This window comes from Erythrolamprus reginae, chromosome 2, assembly GCF_031021105.1.
Source record: "Erythrolamprus reginae isolate rEryReg1 chromosome 2, rEryReg1.hap1, whole genome shotgun sequence".
NCBI classification, from domain to species: domain Eukaryota; kingdom Metazoa; phylum Chordata; class Lepidosauria; order Squamata; family Dipsadidae; genus Erythrolamprus; species Erythrolamprus reginae.
Window position 1 is genome coordinate 66,810,153 of NC_091951.1, and position 18,955 is coordinate 66,829,107.

At 44.0% G+C, this 18,955-nt stretch overlaps 1 protein-coding gene across 4 annotated transcripts in view; it reads left to right on the forward strand.

Annotated features, from left to right (window-relative positions):
- Positions 1–18,955, forward strand: part of ITPR1 (inositol 1,4,5-trisphosphate receptor type 1) — a 305,443-nt gene that overhangs the window by 38,842 nt on the left and 247,646 nt on the right. For 2 of the 4 annotated variants that reach the window (XM_070738262.1, XM_070738265.1), the window contains exons 2-3: positions 6,526–6,633; positions 13,226–13,255. In XM_070738262.1, coding sequence (XP_070594363.1) covers positions 6,542–6,633; positions 13,226–13,255 — 122 coding nt within the window. In that variant the 5' untranslated portion in view covers positions 6,526–6,541. The remainder of the gene's footprint in view (positions 1–6,525; positions 6,634–13,225; positions 13,256–18,955) is intronic. The other 2 variants (XM_070738264.1, XM_070738266.1) reach the window with 1 other exon arrangement.

The following is an 18,955-nucleotide window of genomic DNA, read 5'->3' on the forward strand; positions in this document are numbered from 1 at the left end:
CATGGCTTTTCTTCAGAATCTCAAGGCAGCGTATATGACATTCATTTCTGCTGGGTTTTTTTTTTAAACAATCACAATTCTGTGAGAAAAGTTGAAAATTACTGTTGCAAAGTTGCTTGGTGAGCTGAAGGATGATTAGAACCTCAGATTCTGGGATTATACCATGCCGTTTCTTAGAATTGGGTCTATACCCAATCACAGTCCCAGAACAAACACGGTCCCAGCATTTGAGATGTATTTTGGGTATGGATCCAAGAACGTCTGCTGCAGCAGTTAGAGCTGAATTGGGAATTCATACAATTCATGCATTATCCAAAATTAGAGCATATAAATACGAGCATATAAATACTGGTGCAAAGTCAATGAAATAGAGACTGATAGACCCCCACAAGTTATGTCTACTAACTAGAGCAAATAAAACTACGATCACAAATCTCCTAGATCATCAAACTAACAAATTTAGTTTGTTAGTTTGCCTACAGGGCATCGGACTAGATTACTTGACTGCCTCCTGCTGCATGAGTCCCAGTGACTGGTTAGGTCCCACAGAGTCGGCCTTCTCCAGGTTCCGTCAATTAGACAATGCTGCATAGCGGGGCCTAGGGGAAGAGCCTTCTCTGTGAGGGCTCCGGCCCTCTGGAATCAGCTCACTGCAGAGCAGGGGTAGGCATAGTTGGCTCTTCTATGACATGTGGACTCCAACTCCCAGAATTCCTGAGCTAGCATGATTGGCTCAGGAATTCTGGGAGTTGATGTCCACAAGTCATAGAAGAACTGACTTTGCCTACCCCTGCACCAGAGATTTGTACTGCCCCCCCTCCTCGCCTTCTGTAAGAATCTGAAAACCTATCTATGCTACCAGGCTTGGGGTCACTAGACCCTAGCCTTTGGCTGACAAGTATGAGGTATGTTTGTGGTTTGAATGTGAATGAATGATTTTTTAATGCTCCAGGAATTTTAGAATGGGTTTTAGAATAGTTAATTAGATTAATTGGATTTTAGTAATTTATATTGTAAACTGTTTTCTTTGATGTGTTGTGAGCTGCCCCGAGTCCTCGCAGAGAGGCAGCATACAAATCAATCAATCAATCAAACAAACAAACAGACAAACAATCAATCAATCAATCAAACAAACAAACAAACAAATTTTGTAAGAGGCTGTGGCCTTCCTGTCTCTTGGGCCACAAAGCAACTCAAAAAAAGAACTGCCCAAAGAATTAAGCCTACAGAAGCACAAAATGATATAGCTCTCCTTAGTAAAGTGGGTAACTTGAAATGGTTGAGTAAATACAAACGTACTTTTCAAGTAGACAGCTATTTGAAGTTACAACTGCCAAAACATCTTAGGGAGATATTTATGTGAACAAGATTTGAACAGCTTGACACAATGGTCAGATATGGGAGATTCCATTCTATAACCTACAATGAGTGTCTTCGCATTTGTGGAGTGTCAGAGGTAGAAGACCTGGCTCACATTCATTTGATTGTTGTTTGTATAGGAGGGTGAGAGACAGATACCTTGTTCTCTATACCAAATGGATGACCCATATCAAAACAAATTACCTTATGTGTAGCCAGAACCCAAAATAACATTTAACTCAGCACAATACTTAAATAAAATGGTTTGGTTGAGATCTTGTAACGTGGAACTAGCTGGGGTAGATTGGAGGGGTGATATTGAAATATAATTGTATCATATTTTATCTATATCTTAAATTATTGTACTTTATTCAATTTCATTTTAGACCATGTTTTATTCCAACCTTATTTTAAATCGTATTTTCCAATTTCATTGTATTTTATTCCAATTTCATTTTAAATTGTATTTTATTAAATTCCATTTTAAATTGCTTTTATCAAATTTTAGTCATAATTTATTTCTGGAACTTTATACTTTGATATGACCCAAGGACCTTTCAATAAAGACTCATGTCATGAAATATAGGGCAGCATACAATTTTCATTTAACAATAAATTTGAACAGTCCTACAATCAGACAAGGTCAACCAAACTAAGAAACATTATACCTATGTCCACTGCATGTTTAACCACTTAGTCCAATAATAGAGAGATTTATCTTCAGATCCAACATTCATCTTTGGAATCCTTATAAGGGAGTTTGTTTAAACAATTCCGTTGACTTCCTTGGATGCTGGATGCAGAAATACAATTAAAATATTTAGGCACTATATAATTAATGCCATCCTTTATCAGTAGCCCTATGCTGTAGGTTACTAATGTAGTATCCCATTGTTGGGTTTCTCTAGTTCCGAGAGTTTTTGAATACGGTAGGAATTAAAGTGAATAACAATTAAATTTCAGTTTTGGAATGTGTGATAATTTTTTTGACTGCTATTATTCCTTGATCTACCATTCAGATTTAATAAGCTTTTCTTCCACCTTTAATGTAAATTAGTTAGTACTCGGTGAAATGAAGTTTATAGTTTGAAGGCTGCATTTTTGGGGAAGTGCAAATCTTGCTGCTGAAACTTTGAATCCAAATAAGCAGAAATAGTTTTCATGCCTGCATGACTGATTTCAGTTTTAGTTGACAGGAGGGAGTGAAGGAGCCTTGACCACATTCTTGAAAAACTGCCGATTTGTTCCTCAAATCCATTTTCACCTTTTGCAGCCTCAAAGGATGAAAATGACTAAGCAGAGCTTTATAAAGACCAATGTTGATGATGTCAATGTTGAATGCTGATTTGCTGATAGATGCCAAATGTATTTCTTTAGTTTTGAGGTTAATATCACAAGGTTCCATGGCCCATTCATTTGATTATTTTCTTTGTGACTGTAAAGTTGACATTTTTTACACAGTTTTTAAGTACAAAGTAAAAAAAAATTGAAAGTTAAATCTATACAGTAATAATCGTATCCAAATTTGCTGTTATCATAGTCTCCATTCGTTAATGCTACGTTAACACAATTTGACTAATTTGTATTAGTTCTGCTGTTCTCATTCTTTTCTTTTAGCAGAGTTTGTTAGACAACAACCAGACTTCTTCTATGGACTTTTTGCTGATACTGAAACCAGACAAACTTTCACAAGTACTGTACTACAAATGGTATAGGAACTATACTGCATATAAAGGAACCATACACAAAATAATAATTTTTATCCTCCTTTATTATTTTAGAATAAGAATAGAGTTGGGGGGGCCCTTGGAGATCTTCTAGTCCAACCTCCTGCTCAAGCAGGAGATCCTATACCATTTCAGACAAGTGACTATCCAGTCTTTTCCTAAAAATGACCAGGGATGGACCACCCACAATTTCTGAAGGCAAGCTGTTCCATTGGTTAATAGTTTAAACCGTTAGGAAGTTTCTCCTTAATTCCATCAATTCCATTGCTTCTTGGCTAATTCCATCAATTCCATTGCTTCTCGGTAGGACTTGGGCTTCATTTGTTGTTATTGTATTTGTGGACCATTGTTGCTCACATTATAATGGAGAAAAAAACTACTACAGCAGTTGAGAGAGAAGCAAATTGTGGATTCTTTGTATTAAATTATCTGGACCCCTTCTAATTGGGTTTCAGTCCTGGTTTTTGGACAGAAACAACAATGGTTGCTCTTGTAGATGATCTCTGACAAGGGTGGGATGGAGATAGTGATATCCTTGACCTATCAGCAGCTTTCAGTACCATTGACCATGATGTCCTTTTGGGCTCACTGCAAAATTTGAGGCTGGGTGGCTGTCTTGCATGGGTTTGGTTCCTTTCTCCAAGGCCATTCCCAATCAATGTTGATAGTGAATGAGAGCCCACCTGCAGCCATTCCTTTGTGGGGTGCTGCAAGGCTCAGTACTCTTTTTGCCCCCTTTTAACATCTAAATGAAGCCACTGGGTGAGATCTTCAGACATTACAAGATAAGATATCATTGGAATGCTGATGATATAGAACTTTATTTCTCCACCCCAGATGATCCAAATATTAATGTCACTGCCCTTTCATGGTGCCTAAAGGCAGCGGAGACCTGGATGGGGAACAACAGTCTTTAGCTGAACTCTGCTACGTCAAAGTAACTATGAGCGCATGAAGCCTTGGGATGTAGGAGTTTAGTATCTTTAGACCCTGTGACCAACCTGAGGATTCTCTTAGATACGTGACTCCTGCTAAGAGATCAGGTAGTAATCATGGCTAGGAGAGCTTTTGTGCAACTTCATGTTATGCACCAATTGTGGCCTTTCCTGGACCCTGAGGTTCTATTCTCAATCAGTCTTGTGCTGGTCATGCCTCATTTAGACTACTGCAATGGGGAAATCCTTGAAAAATATTTGGAAACTACATCTGGCATAGAACATAATTGTATGGACAGTTCTGGGCATGAAAAGAAAAAAAAAGAGGGAGAGGGGGAAGGAAATGAAGGAGGGATGGGGAAGGGGAAGGAAAAAGGTAAGGTAAGGTTTTTTAAAAAATGACCCTGGAAAAGTTTCTTATATAATGTAAATTTTTAAAAAAGGTTTTGACAGTAGTATATCACATGACGCTTTAAAATTAGAAATACTGAAATATTTAATAGTTAGAACATACCATGCCTTATTATAATTTTTTTAAGTAACAATGGCTTGTTTGATTATTGCAACAGATATAAAAAATGCAGGTTACAATACCACAAATTAGATAGAGGTTATTTAATTTTGTCCTGCTGTGAACGACTGCTATCTTTAAAAGACAGAACTTTCTTATTATCTTGATATCACAAAGTTATTAATTTAATAAACTATATTTAAAGCCTTGAAATGCAGTGATTTCAAATGCAGTGATAACACAGGGAAAAAATCCCCTTGAGCTGGTTGATTCTTCTTAATAATAAAATATTAGAAAATTACTTTTACTTGGAGAATTGAAGTTAGAAGAAATGGCTTAATATCCCCCTTGTGTGTGGACAGTGAAAGCATGGCTGCTTAAAAAATATTTCTTTCCCTTATATTTCTCCCTTTTAATATTGTTGATATGGTAGACAGTTTGACAATTAAAAACAATTTCTAAGGCTGTACTACTTAAGACTTCTTAATTGGAATCCTAAATTCTGTAGCAACGCTTATTAGAACAGATTTGATCTAATACAATTTTGGAGCCAAAATCCCCCTGATCTAAGTATATATATAGTGGCAGGCTCCTACGGGTATGGTCAGGTACGCAGTACTGGCAGCAAAATTTTGATTTTTTCCCCCTTTTTTCCCCCCTTCTGGCTCTAGGTATGTTTTTCCTATTACAGTAAATGAGGTTGAATGTGTATAATTTTAGAAGAGCTGTGCGTGTATGTGTATACATACACTTTATATAGTAGATAATCAGGGGTGGGCTACTGCCCGGACGAGGGGGAACGCAGTGGGGTAGCAAAAATGGAGCTCCACATCCAATTTGCACTGAAAGATGTTGAAACAAAATGCATAAGCCATGCCCACAGTGTGGTAGTACAAATTTTGGTAGCCCATCACTGTATATATACCTGTATAAAAATGTGATGACAAATTTCCTCAGTAAGCCATAGTTATGTACATGTTCTGTTAAAGAGGATTCAGTAGAAATTACCTTTTTTTGTTTCAGTATTTTAAATACAATTTATTTATTTGTTTATTTGTTTGTTTGTTTGTTTATTTGATTTTATTTTATTTTATTTGTATGCCACCCCTCTCTTACTGTACAGATAAGGTGTTAACTTGTATTTTCTCTTCTCAGCCTAGTCAGGTTGTTTATCTATAAAGTCCAAAGAACAATCCAGCCAGGCTTGTCTCTGTCTGATGGTGCAAACTCCGTTTTGTGACACATTGGGATCCAGATTATCCTTCCAGTAGTTCTGCTCACATAAGCCAAAGATAAAAAAGGAAAAAAAGAAAAAGGATAAATCAAATGCAACAATAATTGTCTCTATGTAAAAACCCTGTTTATATAGAATCCATGACTGAATGTGGACCACAAACAAACCAGATTCTCTGGTCTTTAAAATAATAATAATAAAAAACCAATTAAAGGCTGAGACATGACACATTTTATCAAACAACCTTTGATGCCTGCCACATATGTGTTTCCCAGAACATTTAATGATTATTTTGGCAACAGTTCAAGCACAGTAAATGCGGGGAAGCAAAAAAAACTCCCCCAAACGCGCCCGCATGTGCAACCCTTTGCGTGGGATAGGTGCAGGTGCAGGAAGCATAATTGCGCTCGATCCCGCATTCACATTCCAGAGCGGCGGAGCTCTGCCCAATTAGATGTTCCAGCAGCAGGCCACTTCTGCCTGAAGGCATCGTAAATATGAGCCAGTTGCCAAGTTTCCAAATTTTGATCATCTGGCCATGCAGATGCCAAATTGATCATAATTGTGAAAAATGATCGTAAGTTATTTATTTTGTAGCACTAAGTGATTGGTTGTAAGTCTAGGTTGTAAGTCATCTGTGCTTGTGGGTAACTCGTGTGAATTTACATTGGTGACAAACTTTCCTTGAACATCAGCCACTGTGACAAACACTGTTGCTGAACCAGTTAATATTAACAGGTTCTTTCTCCCTCTTCCTAGAGCCAGCAAGCCCCAGATGTCTGACAAGATGTCAAGTTTTTTGCACATTGGAGACATTTGTTCTTTGTATGCAGAAGGTTCAACAAATGGATTTATCAGCACTTTGGGGTAAGAGCCACCATTTGCTGCATAGCATATATTTATTGACTGTTGTTTGAGAAATATGGAACTAGTAATCAAATAGTGTGTGCCAGTCAGAGGTGGTATTCAGCCAGTTTGGACCGGTTCGAGCGAACCGGTAGTAGAGACCTGCAGGTGGGCCTGCCTCAACATTATGTTGTCCTATTTAGGCATGTTTTGAAGCCACAAACATGCGTGCAAGCCATGTGCAAAGCACGTGCACAGAAGGCATGCACATGACTGAAGTGAGAGCATGCACATTCTCCAATGCACTTGCAAGGAGAGTCCAGGATGGGTAATTCTTCAGTCTGATTGGTCGGGACTGAGTTTAATTTAAATAATAGGCAGGTACCACCCCCCTTAGCCCTCCAGTCTAAAAACTCAGTCGCAGTATAGGGACTCTGAGTTTGTTTCTCTTCAATAAATTTATATTTATTGTTTATTGTTAATTATATGTATTAATTTAATTTGTTTTTCTCTTCTTTTCTTATCTTGCAGGTGCAGTTGGGGGAAAAATTTTTTTCCTCAGGCAGCCCTGGATTCAAACCTCCAGTGGGTTTATCCAGGGGTCTGCAGCTCCTCCTTTCCCAACCCCACGAGCTGGGTTGGCAGACTTGTCCCCGGAGTGAGCACCCAGGGAGACTACCTCCGAGGTAGACCCTGGAAGAGAGGAAGGGGTTGACGCCTCGGGAGGGTCCGTCCCGCCCGTGGCGAATAAACCCGAGGACCAGGAGAGGAAGGTCCTCAGTGAAGAGGGGAGCGCCTCTCGCACCCCCCCCTTACCATCGGCGGAGGAAGTCAAAGGGGAAGCGCTGAAAGGCTCGAGATGCCTTTATAATACGGCAGGGACTGGCAGCGAGGAAAAGCCTCGGCGGTCGCCGTTTTCCTAGAGCGCTGGAGGAAGGGCGGGGAAGCCAGGGGAGGCTTCCCGCCCGTTTCCATGGCAACAGCCGGCGGCCATTTCTAAGAAGCCCGAAATCGAGCGGGCAGGCCAGTTGCTGTTTGAAGGCATCATTGGTTGCCAGGGCAACGGCCCGGCGGCCATGTTTTTTTGAGCCCGACGCACAGCAGCGTCTCCCTCAGCAAGGCTGTTTTCGCGCCAAGTGTCCCCTCTGCCGAGAGACGCGCAGGCGCACAACACCAACCAGCAGTTACTGCCTTAGACGCCATTACTGCTAGCGGTTTGGAGCAACGATCCGGTTGTGGACTCTACCTTTAACAACCTTCGATTGCTGTTCAGTTGCTTGCGTGTGCAGAAGCAGACGATCCTTGCTGTCTCAACCTTTTCGTGAGTTATGGCTGACCAATCTATTCCGGCTGGGGAGGAAGCCAGTGCTACCAGGCCCCCTACCCCCAAGGAAAGGCCCCAGAAACAAAAATCTTCGCAAGGGGCTGCGCTCAGGGAGGCTGAGAAGAGGATTAAAGCGCTGGAGAAACAGTTAGAATCCTCTCAGAGGTCTGGAGGCACGCTTGCGCCTGCTCAGCCCCCCATTTCCATCCCTCAGCCAGCCTCCCCCTTATTTGCACCAGGGGTAGTAGGCTCGGCCTCGGTGAGGGACTGGTCACCGGAAAGATACTTCCAACCCTCAACTTCTTCCAGACCGGATGTCTTTTCATTTGGAAGACAAGCAGCGTGGCCCAGCACATCTACTGCTCCACAGCCAATGCCCCCTCAGGGTGGCCAGACTACAGCAGCCACATTCACCCCTACGGCTGCTGGATTGCGCACGGCGCAGGATGCCTGGCAAACCATGCCTCAAGCCCTGCAAGACCTAATTGTCAGCGCCTACACACAGGGGCAGGCTAGCGTGGCTCAGCAGCAGCAGGTACCGGCCGGCCCTGCTCCGTCGAGATTCAGAGACCCCTGGACGGCTCCAGCCTCTCAATCCATCCTGGAGTCGGGGGAGGAGGATGAATTTTCCAGAGAAGGCTTCAGCGAGGATGAGGATGAGTTATCCGGCGATGAACAGCCACCTGAGCAACCCGCCTTACCAGGCCTGTTCAAGGCCTCACTCTTCCGGGTTCTCCTGAACAAAGCCAGGATCACCATTGACCAGGCTGGTGAGGGAGGTCAAGGGGCTGCTTCTGCTCTAGATCAGCCTACGAGTGGTCTCTTTGTATTTCCAAAACAGGAGACTGTTAATGTTCCATCCTCCCATCTTTTTCTAGAGACTGTACAACGTCCATGGGAAAACCCAGCGACGGGTCAGGGCCCGTCTAATCTGGACAGACGTTTCTACACCTTTGACCAGCACATGGAGGACCTCCTGGAGCTGCCGATAGTGGACAAGCCGGTGACCAGCCTAGTCTCAAATGCCCTGGTCCCTTCAGAATCCCAGGAGGGACTAAAAGCGGAAGACAAAAGGGCGGACAATGTTGTTCGCAGGGCTCACCAGATGTCAGCTTGGGCCGTAAGAGCCGCCTCGGCGGCATCATTCTTTAATAGAGCTACGCTCCTCTGGATAAAAGACATTCAGTCCAGAGTCGATCCGCAGGATGCGAGACTACGCCAAGACTTAAACAAACTGTTGGCGGCCACCGAATTTTCGGCAGACGCAACAGTCAATGCCGCCAAATTCTCATCAAGGGCAATGGCCGCGTCGGTCGCCTCCCGCAGACTCATCTGGCTAAGGAACTGGCAGGCCGACGTGAAGTCAAAATGGGCCCTAGCTTCTTCACCGTTTAAGGGCAAGAAGCTCTTCGGAGACATCTTGGACGATGTGCTAGTGGAGGATAGGGATAAGAAGAAGATTATGCCCAACTCCAGTAAAAAGCAGGGACGGCGTTTTACACCCTACCAACGGCGGCAGTCCTTTCGGAATGATTCCACCTCGACCAACAACCAAGGGTCGAGGCCCTACTTTCAGGGATCCTTTGGTCAGGGTTCCTTTCGCACGGACAGGAACCCACAATTTGATCGCTCCAGGTCCTACCAGGGCCGCCGCCCCTTTAGAGGTTCAGGCAGAGGGTTCAGGAAGACCAAGTGACTTTCTTCCGGACATCCCTTTAGGCGGCAGACTAACCCATTTCTCCGACGTCTGGACCAACACCTCATCAGATCCATGGGCGACTTCAACAGTTTCACAAGGACTACAGATCGAATTTCTTTGCCCTCCACCTTGTCGCTACCTGCCTTGTCGCGCCCCCTTGGAAATGTCCAAGAAGAGGCTCCTATATCAGGAGGTATCTCACCTACTGGAGATAGGTGCCATCGAGGAGGTCCCTATACCTCAGCGGGGTTTGGGATTCTACTCAGCGATCTTCTTGGTACCAAAATCGTCAGGAGGGGCACGCCTCATTCTGAACCTGCGGAGACTGAACCTCTATGTAAAGTACAGGAGGTTCAGAATGCATTCTCTGCGTTCCATCCTGGCAGCCATCAGGCAGGGGGACTACATGACGTCCATAGACCTACAAGAGGCCTACCTTCACGTCCCCATCCTTCCGTCTCACCGACAATATCTGCGCTTCAGCCTGGATGGAGTCCATTTTCAATACAGGGCCATGCCCTTCGGGCTTTCATCGGCCCCAAGATCCTTCACGAAGCTGCTGGACGTTCTCACGGCAGGCCTCAGGCAGAGGTCGGTGCGCCTAATGGCCTATCTGGACGACATCGTGATTCTGTCCAGATCAAGAGACCTTGCGCTTCAGGACCTGCATCTCACGATCCAGACACTTCAGGACCACGGCTTTTCGATCAACTTCGAAAAAAGCCACTTGACTCCCACAACACGGCTGGCCCACCTGGGTACCAGTATAGACTCCAGGAAGGGCCTTGTTTTCCTGTCCCAGGAGAGGCAGTCCACAATCAGAGAGCTCGTCCGGAGCTTGGCGACACAGCAGTTCCCCAGACTCTCGTCTCTGTCCAAGCTTCTAGGTACACTGGTGTCCTGTATCGACATCATTCCATGGGCCAGGTACCACCTACGCCCTCTCCAGTGGTTCCTCCTACCATACCAAAGGAGAAAGACCAGCCATTCCCACCTTCAGGTGCACCTCGACCCGGCAGTTCGACGGTCCTTACGGTGGTGGATTTCCCCAGCTCTAACAAAGGGGTCACTCTTCCTAGACAAGCATTTTCTGACAATGACGACAGACGCCAGCCTGACGGGATGGGGAGCCCATCTTTCCTCGAATTTAGCCCAGGGCCTTTGGGACCCATCCGACCTGAGAGAAGTCAACATCAACTTCTTGGAGTTAAAGGCAGTTTCCCTGGCTCTCCTCAGCTTCGCGAACCTGGTAACGGGCCACCATGTCCTGGTTCGGACCGACAATGTCTCCACCCGGTCTCACATCAACAGACAAGGGGGGACTCGGTCTCGACGACTGATGAGGGAGTCAGAGTCCCTGTTCAGATGGGCAGAGGCAAATCTGGCTTCCCTGTCAGCGGAGCACATCTCAGGCGTAGAGAATGTGTGCGCGGACTGGCTGAGCCGGGAGACATTGGATCCAGGGGAGTGGCAGCTGGATCCAGCAATTTTTCAGGTCATCACTCGAAAGTTTGGGAGGCCAATCCTGGACCTGTTTGCTACCCGAAGCAACTCCCAGCTCCCACGTTTCTTCTCCCGCTTCCCGACCCCGGGGGCGGAGGGGGTGGACGCTCTTCGGATACTGTGGCCGCCAGGACTTCTATATGCATTTCCCCCGATCTCCATCATCCCCAGGGTCATGCGAAAGATTCTGGAGCAACGAGCGGAGGTACTGTTGCTGGCTCCATACTGGCCGCGTCGCCTTTGGTTTGCGGACTTGATGCAACTGTCAGTGTCACCCCCCTGGAGGATTCCAGATCAACTGATTTCCCTCTCCCAGGGCTCGATTTCCCATCCAGAGCCACAGTGGTGGCAGCTGACCGTATGGAGATTGAGCGGCAACATCTAAGACAACATCTCTTACCAGAGGCAGTTATTGATACAATCCAGGCGGCTCGCAGGCCTTCGACAAGAAGAATATACCAGGCTACCTGGGTTTCCTTCTCCAGGTTCTGTGAGGAGCGGGAGGTAGATCCACAAAAGGCCTCCCCTCCCCTGGTCCTAAGTTTTCTTCAGGCGGGCCTTGAAAAAGGTCTCGCTCCAAACACCTTACGCCGTCATGTGGCCGCTTTATCCACCATCATAGGAGGGGGCAACTCCCGCCCTCTGACCAGACACCCCTGGATCAGGGACTTCTTGAAAGGGGCAGCTAACATCAGACCACCACCGATCCATCGGTTCCCTTCTTGGGATTTATCCTTGGTGCTACACGCCTTAACGGGACCTCCATTTGAACCCTTTCGCCACATACCTCTCAGAATGTTAACCCTCAAGACGGCCCTTTTGGTCGCAATCACATCCGCCAGGAGGGTTTCTGAGATTGCAGCGTTCTCAATCAGGGAGGATCTCTGTACTTTTCACTCGGACAGGGTGGTCTTAAGACTTGACCCAGCCTTTCTACCAAAGATCAACTCTGCCTTCCACAGGGCACAGGAGGTAGTCCTCCCAGACTTCTGTACCCACGGGACTCACCCTTCGGAGCTTAGGTGGCATAAGCTCGATGTGAGACGAGCTCTGAAAATTTACATTCGCAGGACTCAGGGATTCAGAGTTTCGGAGGCTTTATTCGTGTCCTTTGCAACCAGAACGTTGGGCACTAAAGTCTCCCCTAGGACAATCAGCCGCTGGCTATGTGATTGCATTAGAGAGGCTTACCGGACTAAAGGATCCCCTGTGCCTCAGGGACTCACGGGACATTCCACTCGTAGTACGGCCACTTCAGCGGCCTGGAGCACCCAGGCTTCACTAGAGGACATTTGCAGGGCGGCCACTTGGGCGGTGCCGTCCTCATTTATCAGACACTATCGAATTGACTCTTTCGCTTCCGCGGAAGCAGCGTTTGGGAGGAGGGTACTACAGCGGGTGTGTTCCTTCTCAGAGCCCCCGGTCCGACCTTCTCCCTCCCTTGGTTAATATCTTGGGTATATCCCATCCTGGACTCTCCTTGCAAGTGCATTGGAGAAGGACCGTTGAAACTTACCTGAACGGTCTTCTCGATGCACTGCAAGGAGAGTCCAGACCCACCCAAAATTGGGACCAGGGTCTCTTTTCTGACAAGGGTGTGCCTTTGGGAGTTGTTTTTTTCTAGTTACCTTGAATGTTGAATAAATTTGTGTTAGCTATACTGCTCCTTCGTTTCCTTTAGACTGGAGGGCTAAGGGGGGCGGTACCTGCCTATTATTTAAATTAAACTCAGTCCCGACCAATCAGACTGAAGAATTACCCATCCTGGACTCTCCTTGCAGTGCATCGAGAAGACCGTTCAGGTAAGTTTCAACGGTCCTTTGCGAACCAGTAGGGAAAGTAAGTGAATACCACCTCTAATGTCAGTGGTTCTCAACCTGTGGTCCACAGCTTTCTTGGAGGGTCACAAAGGTTTGAAGGAATATTATGATTTAAATCTTGGGTTAAGTCTTAGGTTTCCTTGGCCATGGTCGGTGGCCACAAAAGGTATTTAAAGTGGGTCTATGATAAAGAAAAGGTTGAAAAACACTGGTGTATGTCATCATCCAGTGTTTAACAGTACTGGGTATCTCTTTTTCCCCCTACAGCCATAAATCCTGGGTTAAGACGTTTCCCAGGTGAGTGAATACATTTCAGCCAAATCTAAATATTTTTCTTTAACAAAATCCCTGCCTCTTACTTTCCTTCCTTTTTGATGCTTTGAGGACATTCTTAAAAGGGATATCAAAGAACAGAACTATGTAGATTTATGTTCTGAGTGGAGAATTGGGAATGAAAAATGTTTAGAAAGGGTTCTTGTTAGCAATGTTGTAATGAAGATGGTGCACAGTGGGGTGTTTCTTCTTGACACGTTATGAACTTGAGACCAATCTGTTATTGTAGACTTGCTATTAATTATTTTCAATCTTTTTTCAGTAAACGTGGAACTGAGGAATAGAATAGAATAGAATAGGCCAAGTGTAAATGAACACACAAGGAATTTGACTTGGTACACATGCTCTCAATGTGCATAAAAGAAAAGAGAAATATCTTTTATCTCTACAGTGTATAGCAGCTGCCAAAAAAGTCAATGCAGTTCTAGGCTGCATTCACAGAGAGATAGAATTAAGATCATGTGGAGTGTTAATATCACATGTGTGATATAATATGTGCCTTGGTAAGGCCACACTTGGAATAGTGCATTCAGCTTTGGTCACCACGATGTAAAAAGGATGTTGGGACTCTAGAACCGTGATGGCAAACCTATGATATGTATGCCACAGGTGGCATACAGAGCCATATTGGAGGGCATGTGAGACTCAGCCTTGGGAAAGGCTGTTTTGCTTACCAGAGGCAAAAAGTTCAGGAAAATGCACTTTTGGCTTGCCGTTGTGCTGTTTTTTTGCATTCCGGAGGGTTCAGGGAAGCTTCCTGAAGCCCTGGAGTGTGAAAAACAGTACAATGGTAAAACTGGAAGTGCATTTTCCCAAACTTTCAGTTTGCCCGTTTGGGCATTTTTTTTCACCTACCAGGCTTCAGAAAGGCTTGTGTGCGGGGTACAGCGCAGGATGGTGGTGGTACGCAGGCATGGGGTGAGGGAAGGGGTGTGGGTATGTGCATGCATCCTAGCACACCCACATACACCCCTTTTGGAACATGACCAAAAAAGGTCATCACTGCTCTAGAAAGAGTGCAGCAACAAAGATGATTAGGAGACTGGAGGTTATAACAGATGAAGAACGGTCCTAGGACCTGGGTATCTCTAGTTTAATGAAAAGAATGACTAGGGGAGACATGATAATGTTCCAATATCTCAGGGGCTGCCACAAAGAAGAGGGAGTCAGGCTATTCCAGAGGGTAGGACAAGAACCAATGGGTGGAAACTAATGAAGGAGAGAAGCAACTTAGAACTAAGAACAGCATTCCTGACAGTTAGAGCAATTGATCAGTGGAATAATCCTTCAAAACGTATATTTTCCTGGTAGCTATGAAAGCAGTGGTAGGATAAAAACTTGATATGAATGCTTTCTATAAGTTATTTCCATGTTAAGATTTGATTTCATGCTCTATCTAAACTTGTAGACTAGATTCTGAGACTGCTGGTTTTCTTAAAAGTTTAAGAATTTAAAGTAAGGAAAGCGAAGAAAGGGGAGAGAAAGATTTGATTTTTAAAATATGACAGAATATGTACACACACACACACACACAGAGAGAGAGAGAGAGAGAGAGAGAGTGAGTCACAGTCACACACACACACAAGTGGTACTTTTGAGAAGTGATTTATATAGTGTATATATAGTTTATATTATATTATCTACTAACTTCCCTTTAGAAATATGGGAAGCATGCTTTGTATGCTTTCAAAAGGCAATAAAATAATATAAAATGTTACATTTTGATATGGGACTTGGCAGTGTTTCTTCTGAAAGTAATTATAAAAAGGAATCAGAAGCAACAAATCTTATATGAAATACTTTTTTTTACAGAAGGCCTTAAACTAAGGGACTTTTGCATGCTAATTACACAAAAGAGAAACAGCATTGCTTTTCTTATATATCTATGTTGCTTTTCTGGCAATGTATTCATTGGATGACAATTTAAATATTAAACTAAGAAATACATACACAGAGGTAATAATTTTTTTCATAGACTTTTCAGAACCAAACAGCATTTAGTTTCTGGCATCTATATTTCTTCAGCAGAACAAAATCTCAAATATAACAAGATACAATATACAGTCTATTACTCAGGACTTTAAAAAACACAACAGTAGCAGCAGCAATTCTTAATTAAGTTCAATAGAAATTACCAATTGGATAATCTAAAGATGTTTATTTACATATGTAAATATAGGACAAAAATGATAAAATCAAATTTCACCATCCCACTGTATTACCACATTTTAAAGAACCTTCAAGCAATAAGAGATGTAGTACTGTATATAGAAAACAAATTTCCAAAATACTCTAGATGAAGCATTATGGATAAAAGATTCTGTTTCTTTGAGCATAGGAAGAGCCTGAAGTTTTTTAGCTCAGAGCATATGTATCTGGGATGGGAAACCGAGACTAATACAACATACAGACTTGGAGTCTCATCTGTTCTGGAGGATTTGCAGGGCTCAAAACCACTTATGATTCACAATTGAATATGATTTTTTAAAATGAAAATGCAAGTTATTGATGACTGCAGCAATCTCCACTTTAGAGGATGGTAAAACTACCTTGGCTGAATAAGAAGAATTTTCTTGTTACTATGAGAATGGGAGTATTCCAGGAATGTTAGCTAGATTGGGAAAGTGAAAGGGACATTTTGGAAGAAGACAGTGGCAAATCACTTTAGCATTATTGCCCCCAAATCTACATACCGGTAGATGTATCCATGTAATCATGGGCTTGACTCAAAGGAGTTGTTATCTATTTGTTTTTACAGTGTTTTTAAGTACCCTTGACAAAAGTGTTGACAACTGCAATATGCAATATCCCCTTTATTAAACATAATTAAGTTACTGAATTATACTTCTCTGCAGGCAACTCTACTATTATTGTAAACAAGAACTGAAGCACTTGAGAACTGAAAATGAATAGATGAAGAAAATTATGGGGAACTGAGAACCTTCTATTGAGAAGGCAGGAAGGAAATCGTTATAGACGTTGCAACTGCTTTATCTGCTAAAAGAAGCAGTTATGAGATAAACAGAGAAGTTAAATAGAATTGTGAATGCCTTCACAAGATCTTCAAGTATTAATACATAAACTGTTGTGATCACATAGATATTAATAATTGCCTTCTTTGTGTTAGCAGACCTGATCTGGTATTAATTCTTGGATAGTTTTACAGTGGAACCCCGACATAAGAGCTGCTCTACTTAAGAGCAACTCGAGATAAGAGCTGGGAGGGGAGAGATATTTTTGTTCTACTTACAAGCCCAAATTCGAGATACAAGCGCCAAGGAGCTGTCTCCTGAAGCCAAACGCTAACTTCCGCGTTCGGCTTCAGGAGACAGCTGCGAAGCGGCGCGCGTGTTTTAAAAGGTTGCAGCCGGCCTGGGGGGCTCGGGGGGGTGCTTGCAGCTTTCTTTCTTGCTCTTTTTCTTTCTCTCTTTTACCTTCCCTTCCTCTATTTCTTCTTTTCTTTCTCCTTCCCACCTTCTTCCCTCCCTCCCTCCCTTCACTCATTCCTCTCTTACTCTCCCCTTTCATAAGTTTCCTTGCTTCCTTCCTCTGTTCCTGTCCCTTCCCCCTTTCTTTCTTTCTTTCTTTCTTTCTTTCTTTCTTGCTCTTTTTCTTTCTCTCTTTTACCTTCCCTTCCTCTATTTCTTCTTTTCTTTCTCCTTCCCACCTTCTTCCCTCCCTCCCTCCCTTCACTCATTCCTCTCTTACTCTCCCCTTTCATAAGTTTCCTTGCTTCCTTCCTCTGTTCCTGTCCCTTCCCTCTTTCCTTCCTTCCTTCCCACCCTCCGTCCATTCATTCACCCATTCCTCTCTTGATCGCTTAAAGCCGGTCCCTGGTGCAAAAAGGGTTGGGGACCTCTGTCCTACAGGATTGGGTGGCAGAGAAGTTGAACATATGTAAATTTAAAAGTTTAAGAAAGTTTACAAGTTAAGTGAAAGAAACTTCATTATTCATTTATATGTACATGTACATTTCTTCATTAAAAACATGTCTTTCTGCATAATTTAGACTAACTTTGTGAGTTTTTTGAGGGCTGGAACCAATTAAAATTATTTACATTAATTCCTATGGGGAAAAGTCGTTCGAGATAAGAGCTGCTCGACTTAAGAGCCCAGGTCCGGAACGAATTAAACTCGTATCTCGAGGTACCACTGTATTAGGCGTCAATTATTTGAAATTTCACTTGAAGCTTTTGCTGGAAAAAGCTGCCATGTTGAATTGTAAGCCACTGCTTAGCCTGTGTATGAATATTTCCCAATTCTTAGGCATTATCTAATATCTTATAGCTGGTGTTCAAGAAGAGTTTTAAGCATGTGGGAAAAGATAATCCAAGGGCATGGGGTGAGGTATCATCAGCACGCTGATGATACCCAGTTGTACATCTCCACCCCATGTCCAGTCAATGAAGCAGTGGAAGTGATGTGCCGGTGTCTGGAGGTTGTTGGGGTCTGGATGGGTGTCAACAGACTCAAACTCAACCCTGATAAGACGGAGTGGCTGTGGGTTTTGCCTCCCAAGGACAATTCCATCTGTCTGTCCATTACCCTGAGGGGGGAATCACTGACCCCCTCAGAGAGGGCCCGCAACTTGGGCATCCTCCTCGATCCACAGCTTACATTAGAGAACCATCTTTCAGCTGTGGTGAGGGGGGCGTTTGCCCAGGTTCGCCTGGTGCAACAGTTGCAGCCCTATCTGGACCGGGAGTCACTGCTCACAGTCACTCATGCCCTCATCACTTCGAGGTTCGACTACTGTAACGCTCTCTACATGGGGCTACCTTTGAAAAATGTTCGGAAACTTCAGATCGTGCAGAATGCAGCTGCGAGAGCAATCATGGGCTTCCCTAAGTATGGCCATGTTACGCCAACACTCTGCAGTCTGCATTAGTTGCCGAGCAGTTTCCGGTCACAATTCAAAGTGTTGGTTATGACCTATAAAGCCCTTCATGGCATCAGACCAGAATATCTCTGGGACCCCCTTCTGCCGCACCTATCGACCAGTTAGGTCCCACAGAGTTGGCCTTCTCCGGGTCCCGTCAACTAAACAATGTCGTTTGGCGGGACCCAGGGGAAGAGCCTTCTCTGTGGCGGCCCCGACCCTTTGGAACCAGCTCCCCCCGGAGATTAGGATTTCCTCCACCCTCCTTGCCTTTCGTAAACTTCTTAAGACCCACCTCTGCCGTCAGGCATGGGGGAATTGAGACATCTCCCCTGGCCTATATATTTTATGCATGGTATGTATGATTTCTTCTTAGCCGCCTCGAGAAGGGTGGCATAGAAATCTAAACAAACAAACAAACAAACAAACAAACAAACAAATAAATAAATAAATGATTGATTAACTATTCACTGAGGTTTGGGATTTTCTTTGTTTTGCTGGCTACAACTGATCTGGCAAGTAGCTAGACCATTATAAGCTCTGAGCTTTAAATTGAAATGATCTATTTTGCAACAAAGACTAAAGCATTGCAGAAGTTTACTCTTTGCAAATCAGTGGAGGTTTGGCACTTTCTTCATCATAGGATAAGGTTTTTAAAAACTGAATTGAAATGAAGTAAATGTTAGCCCCAGCCCTGCAATGGTACCTGGGGCCACCATTCGTGTGGGGATCACCGTTCCGCTGCTGAAAACTGACACATACTGTGAGCATGCTCTGCTCAGCCA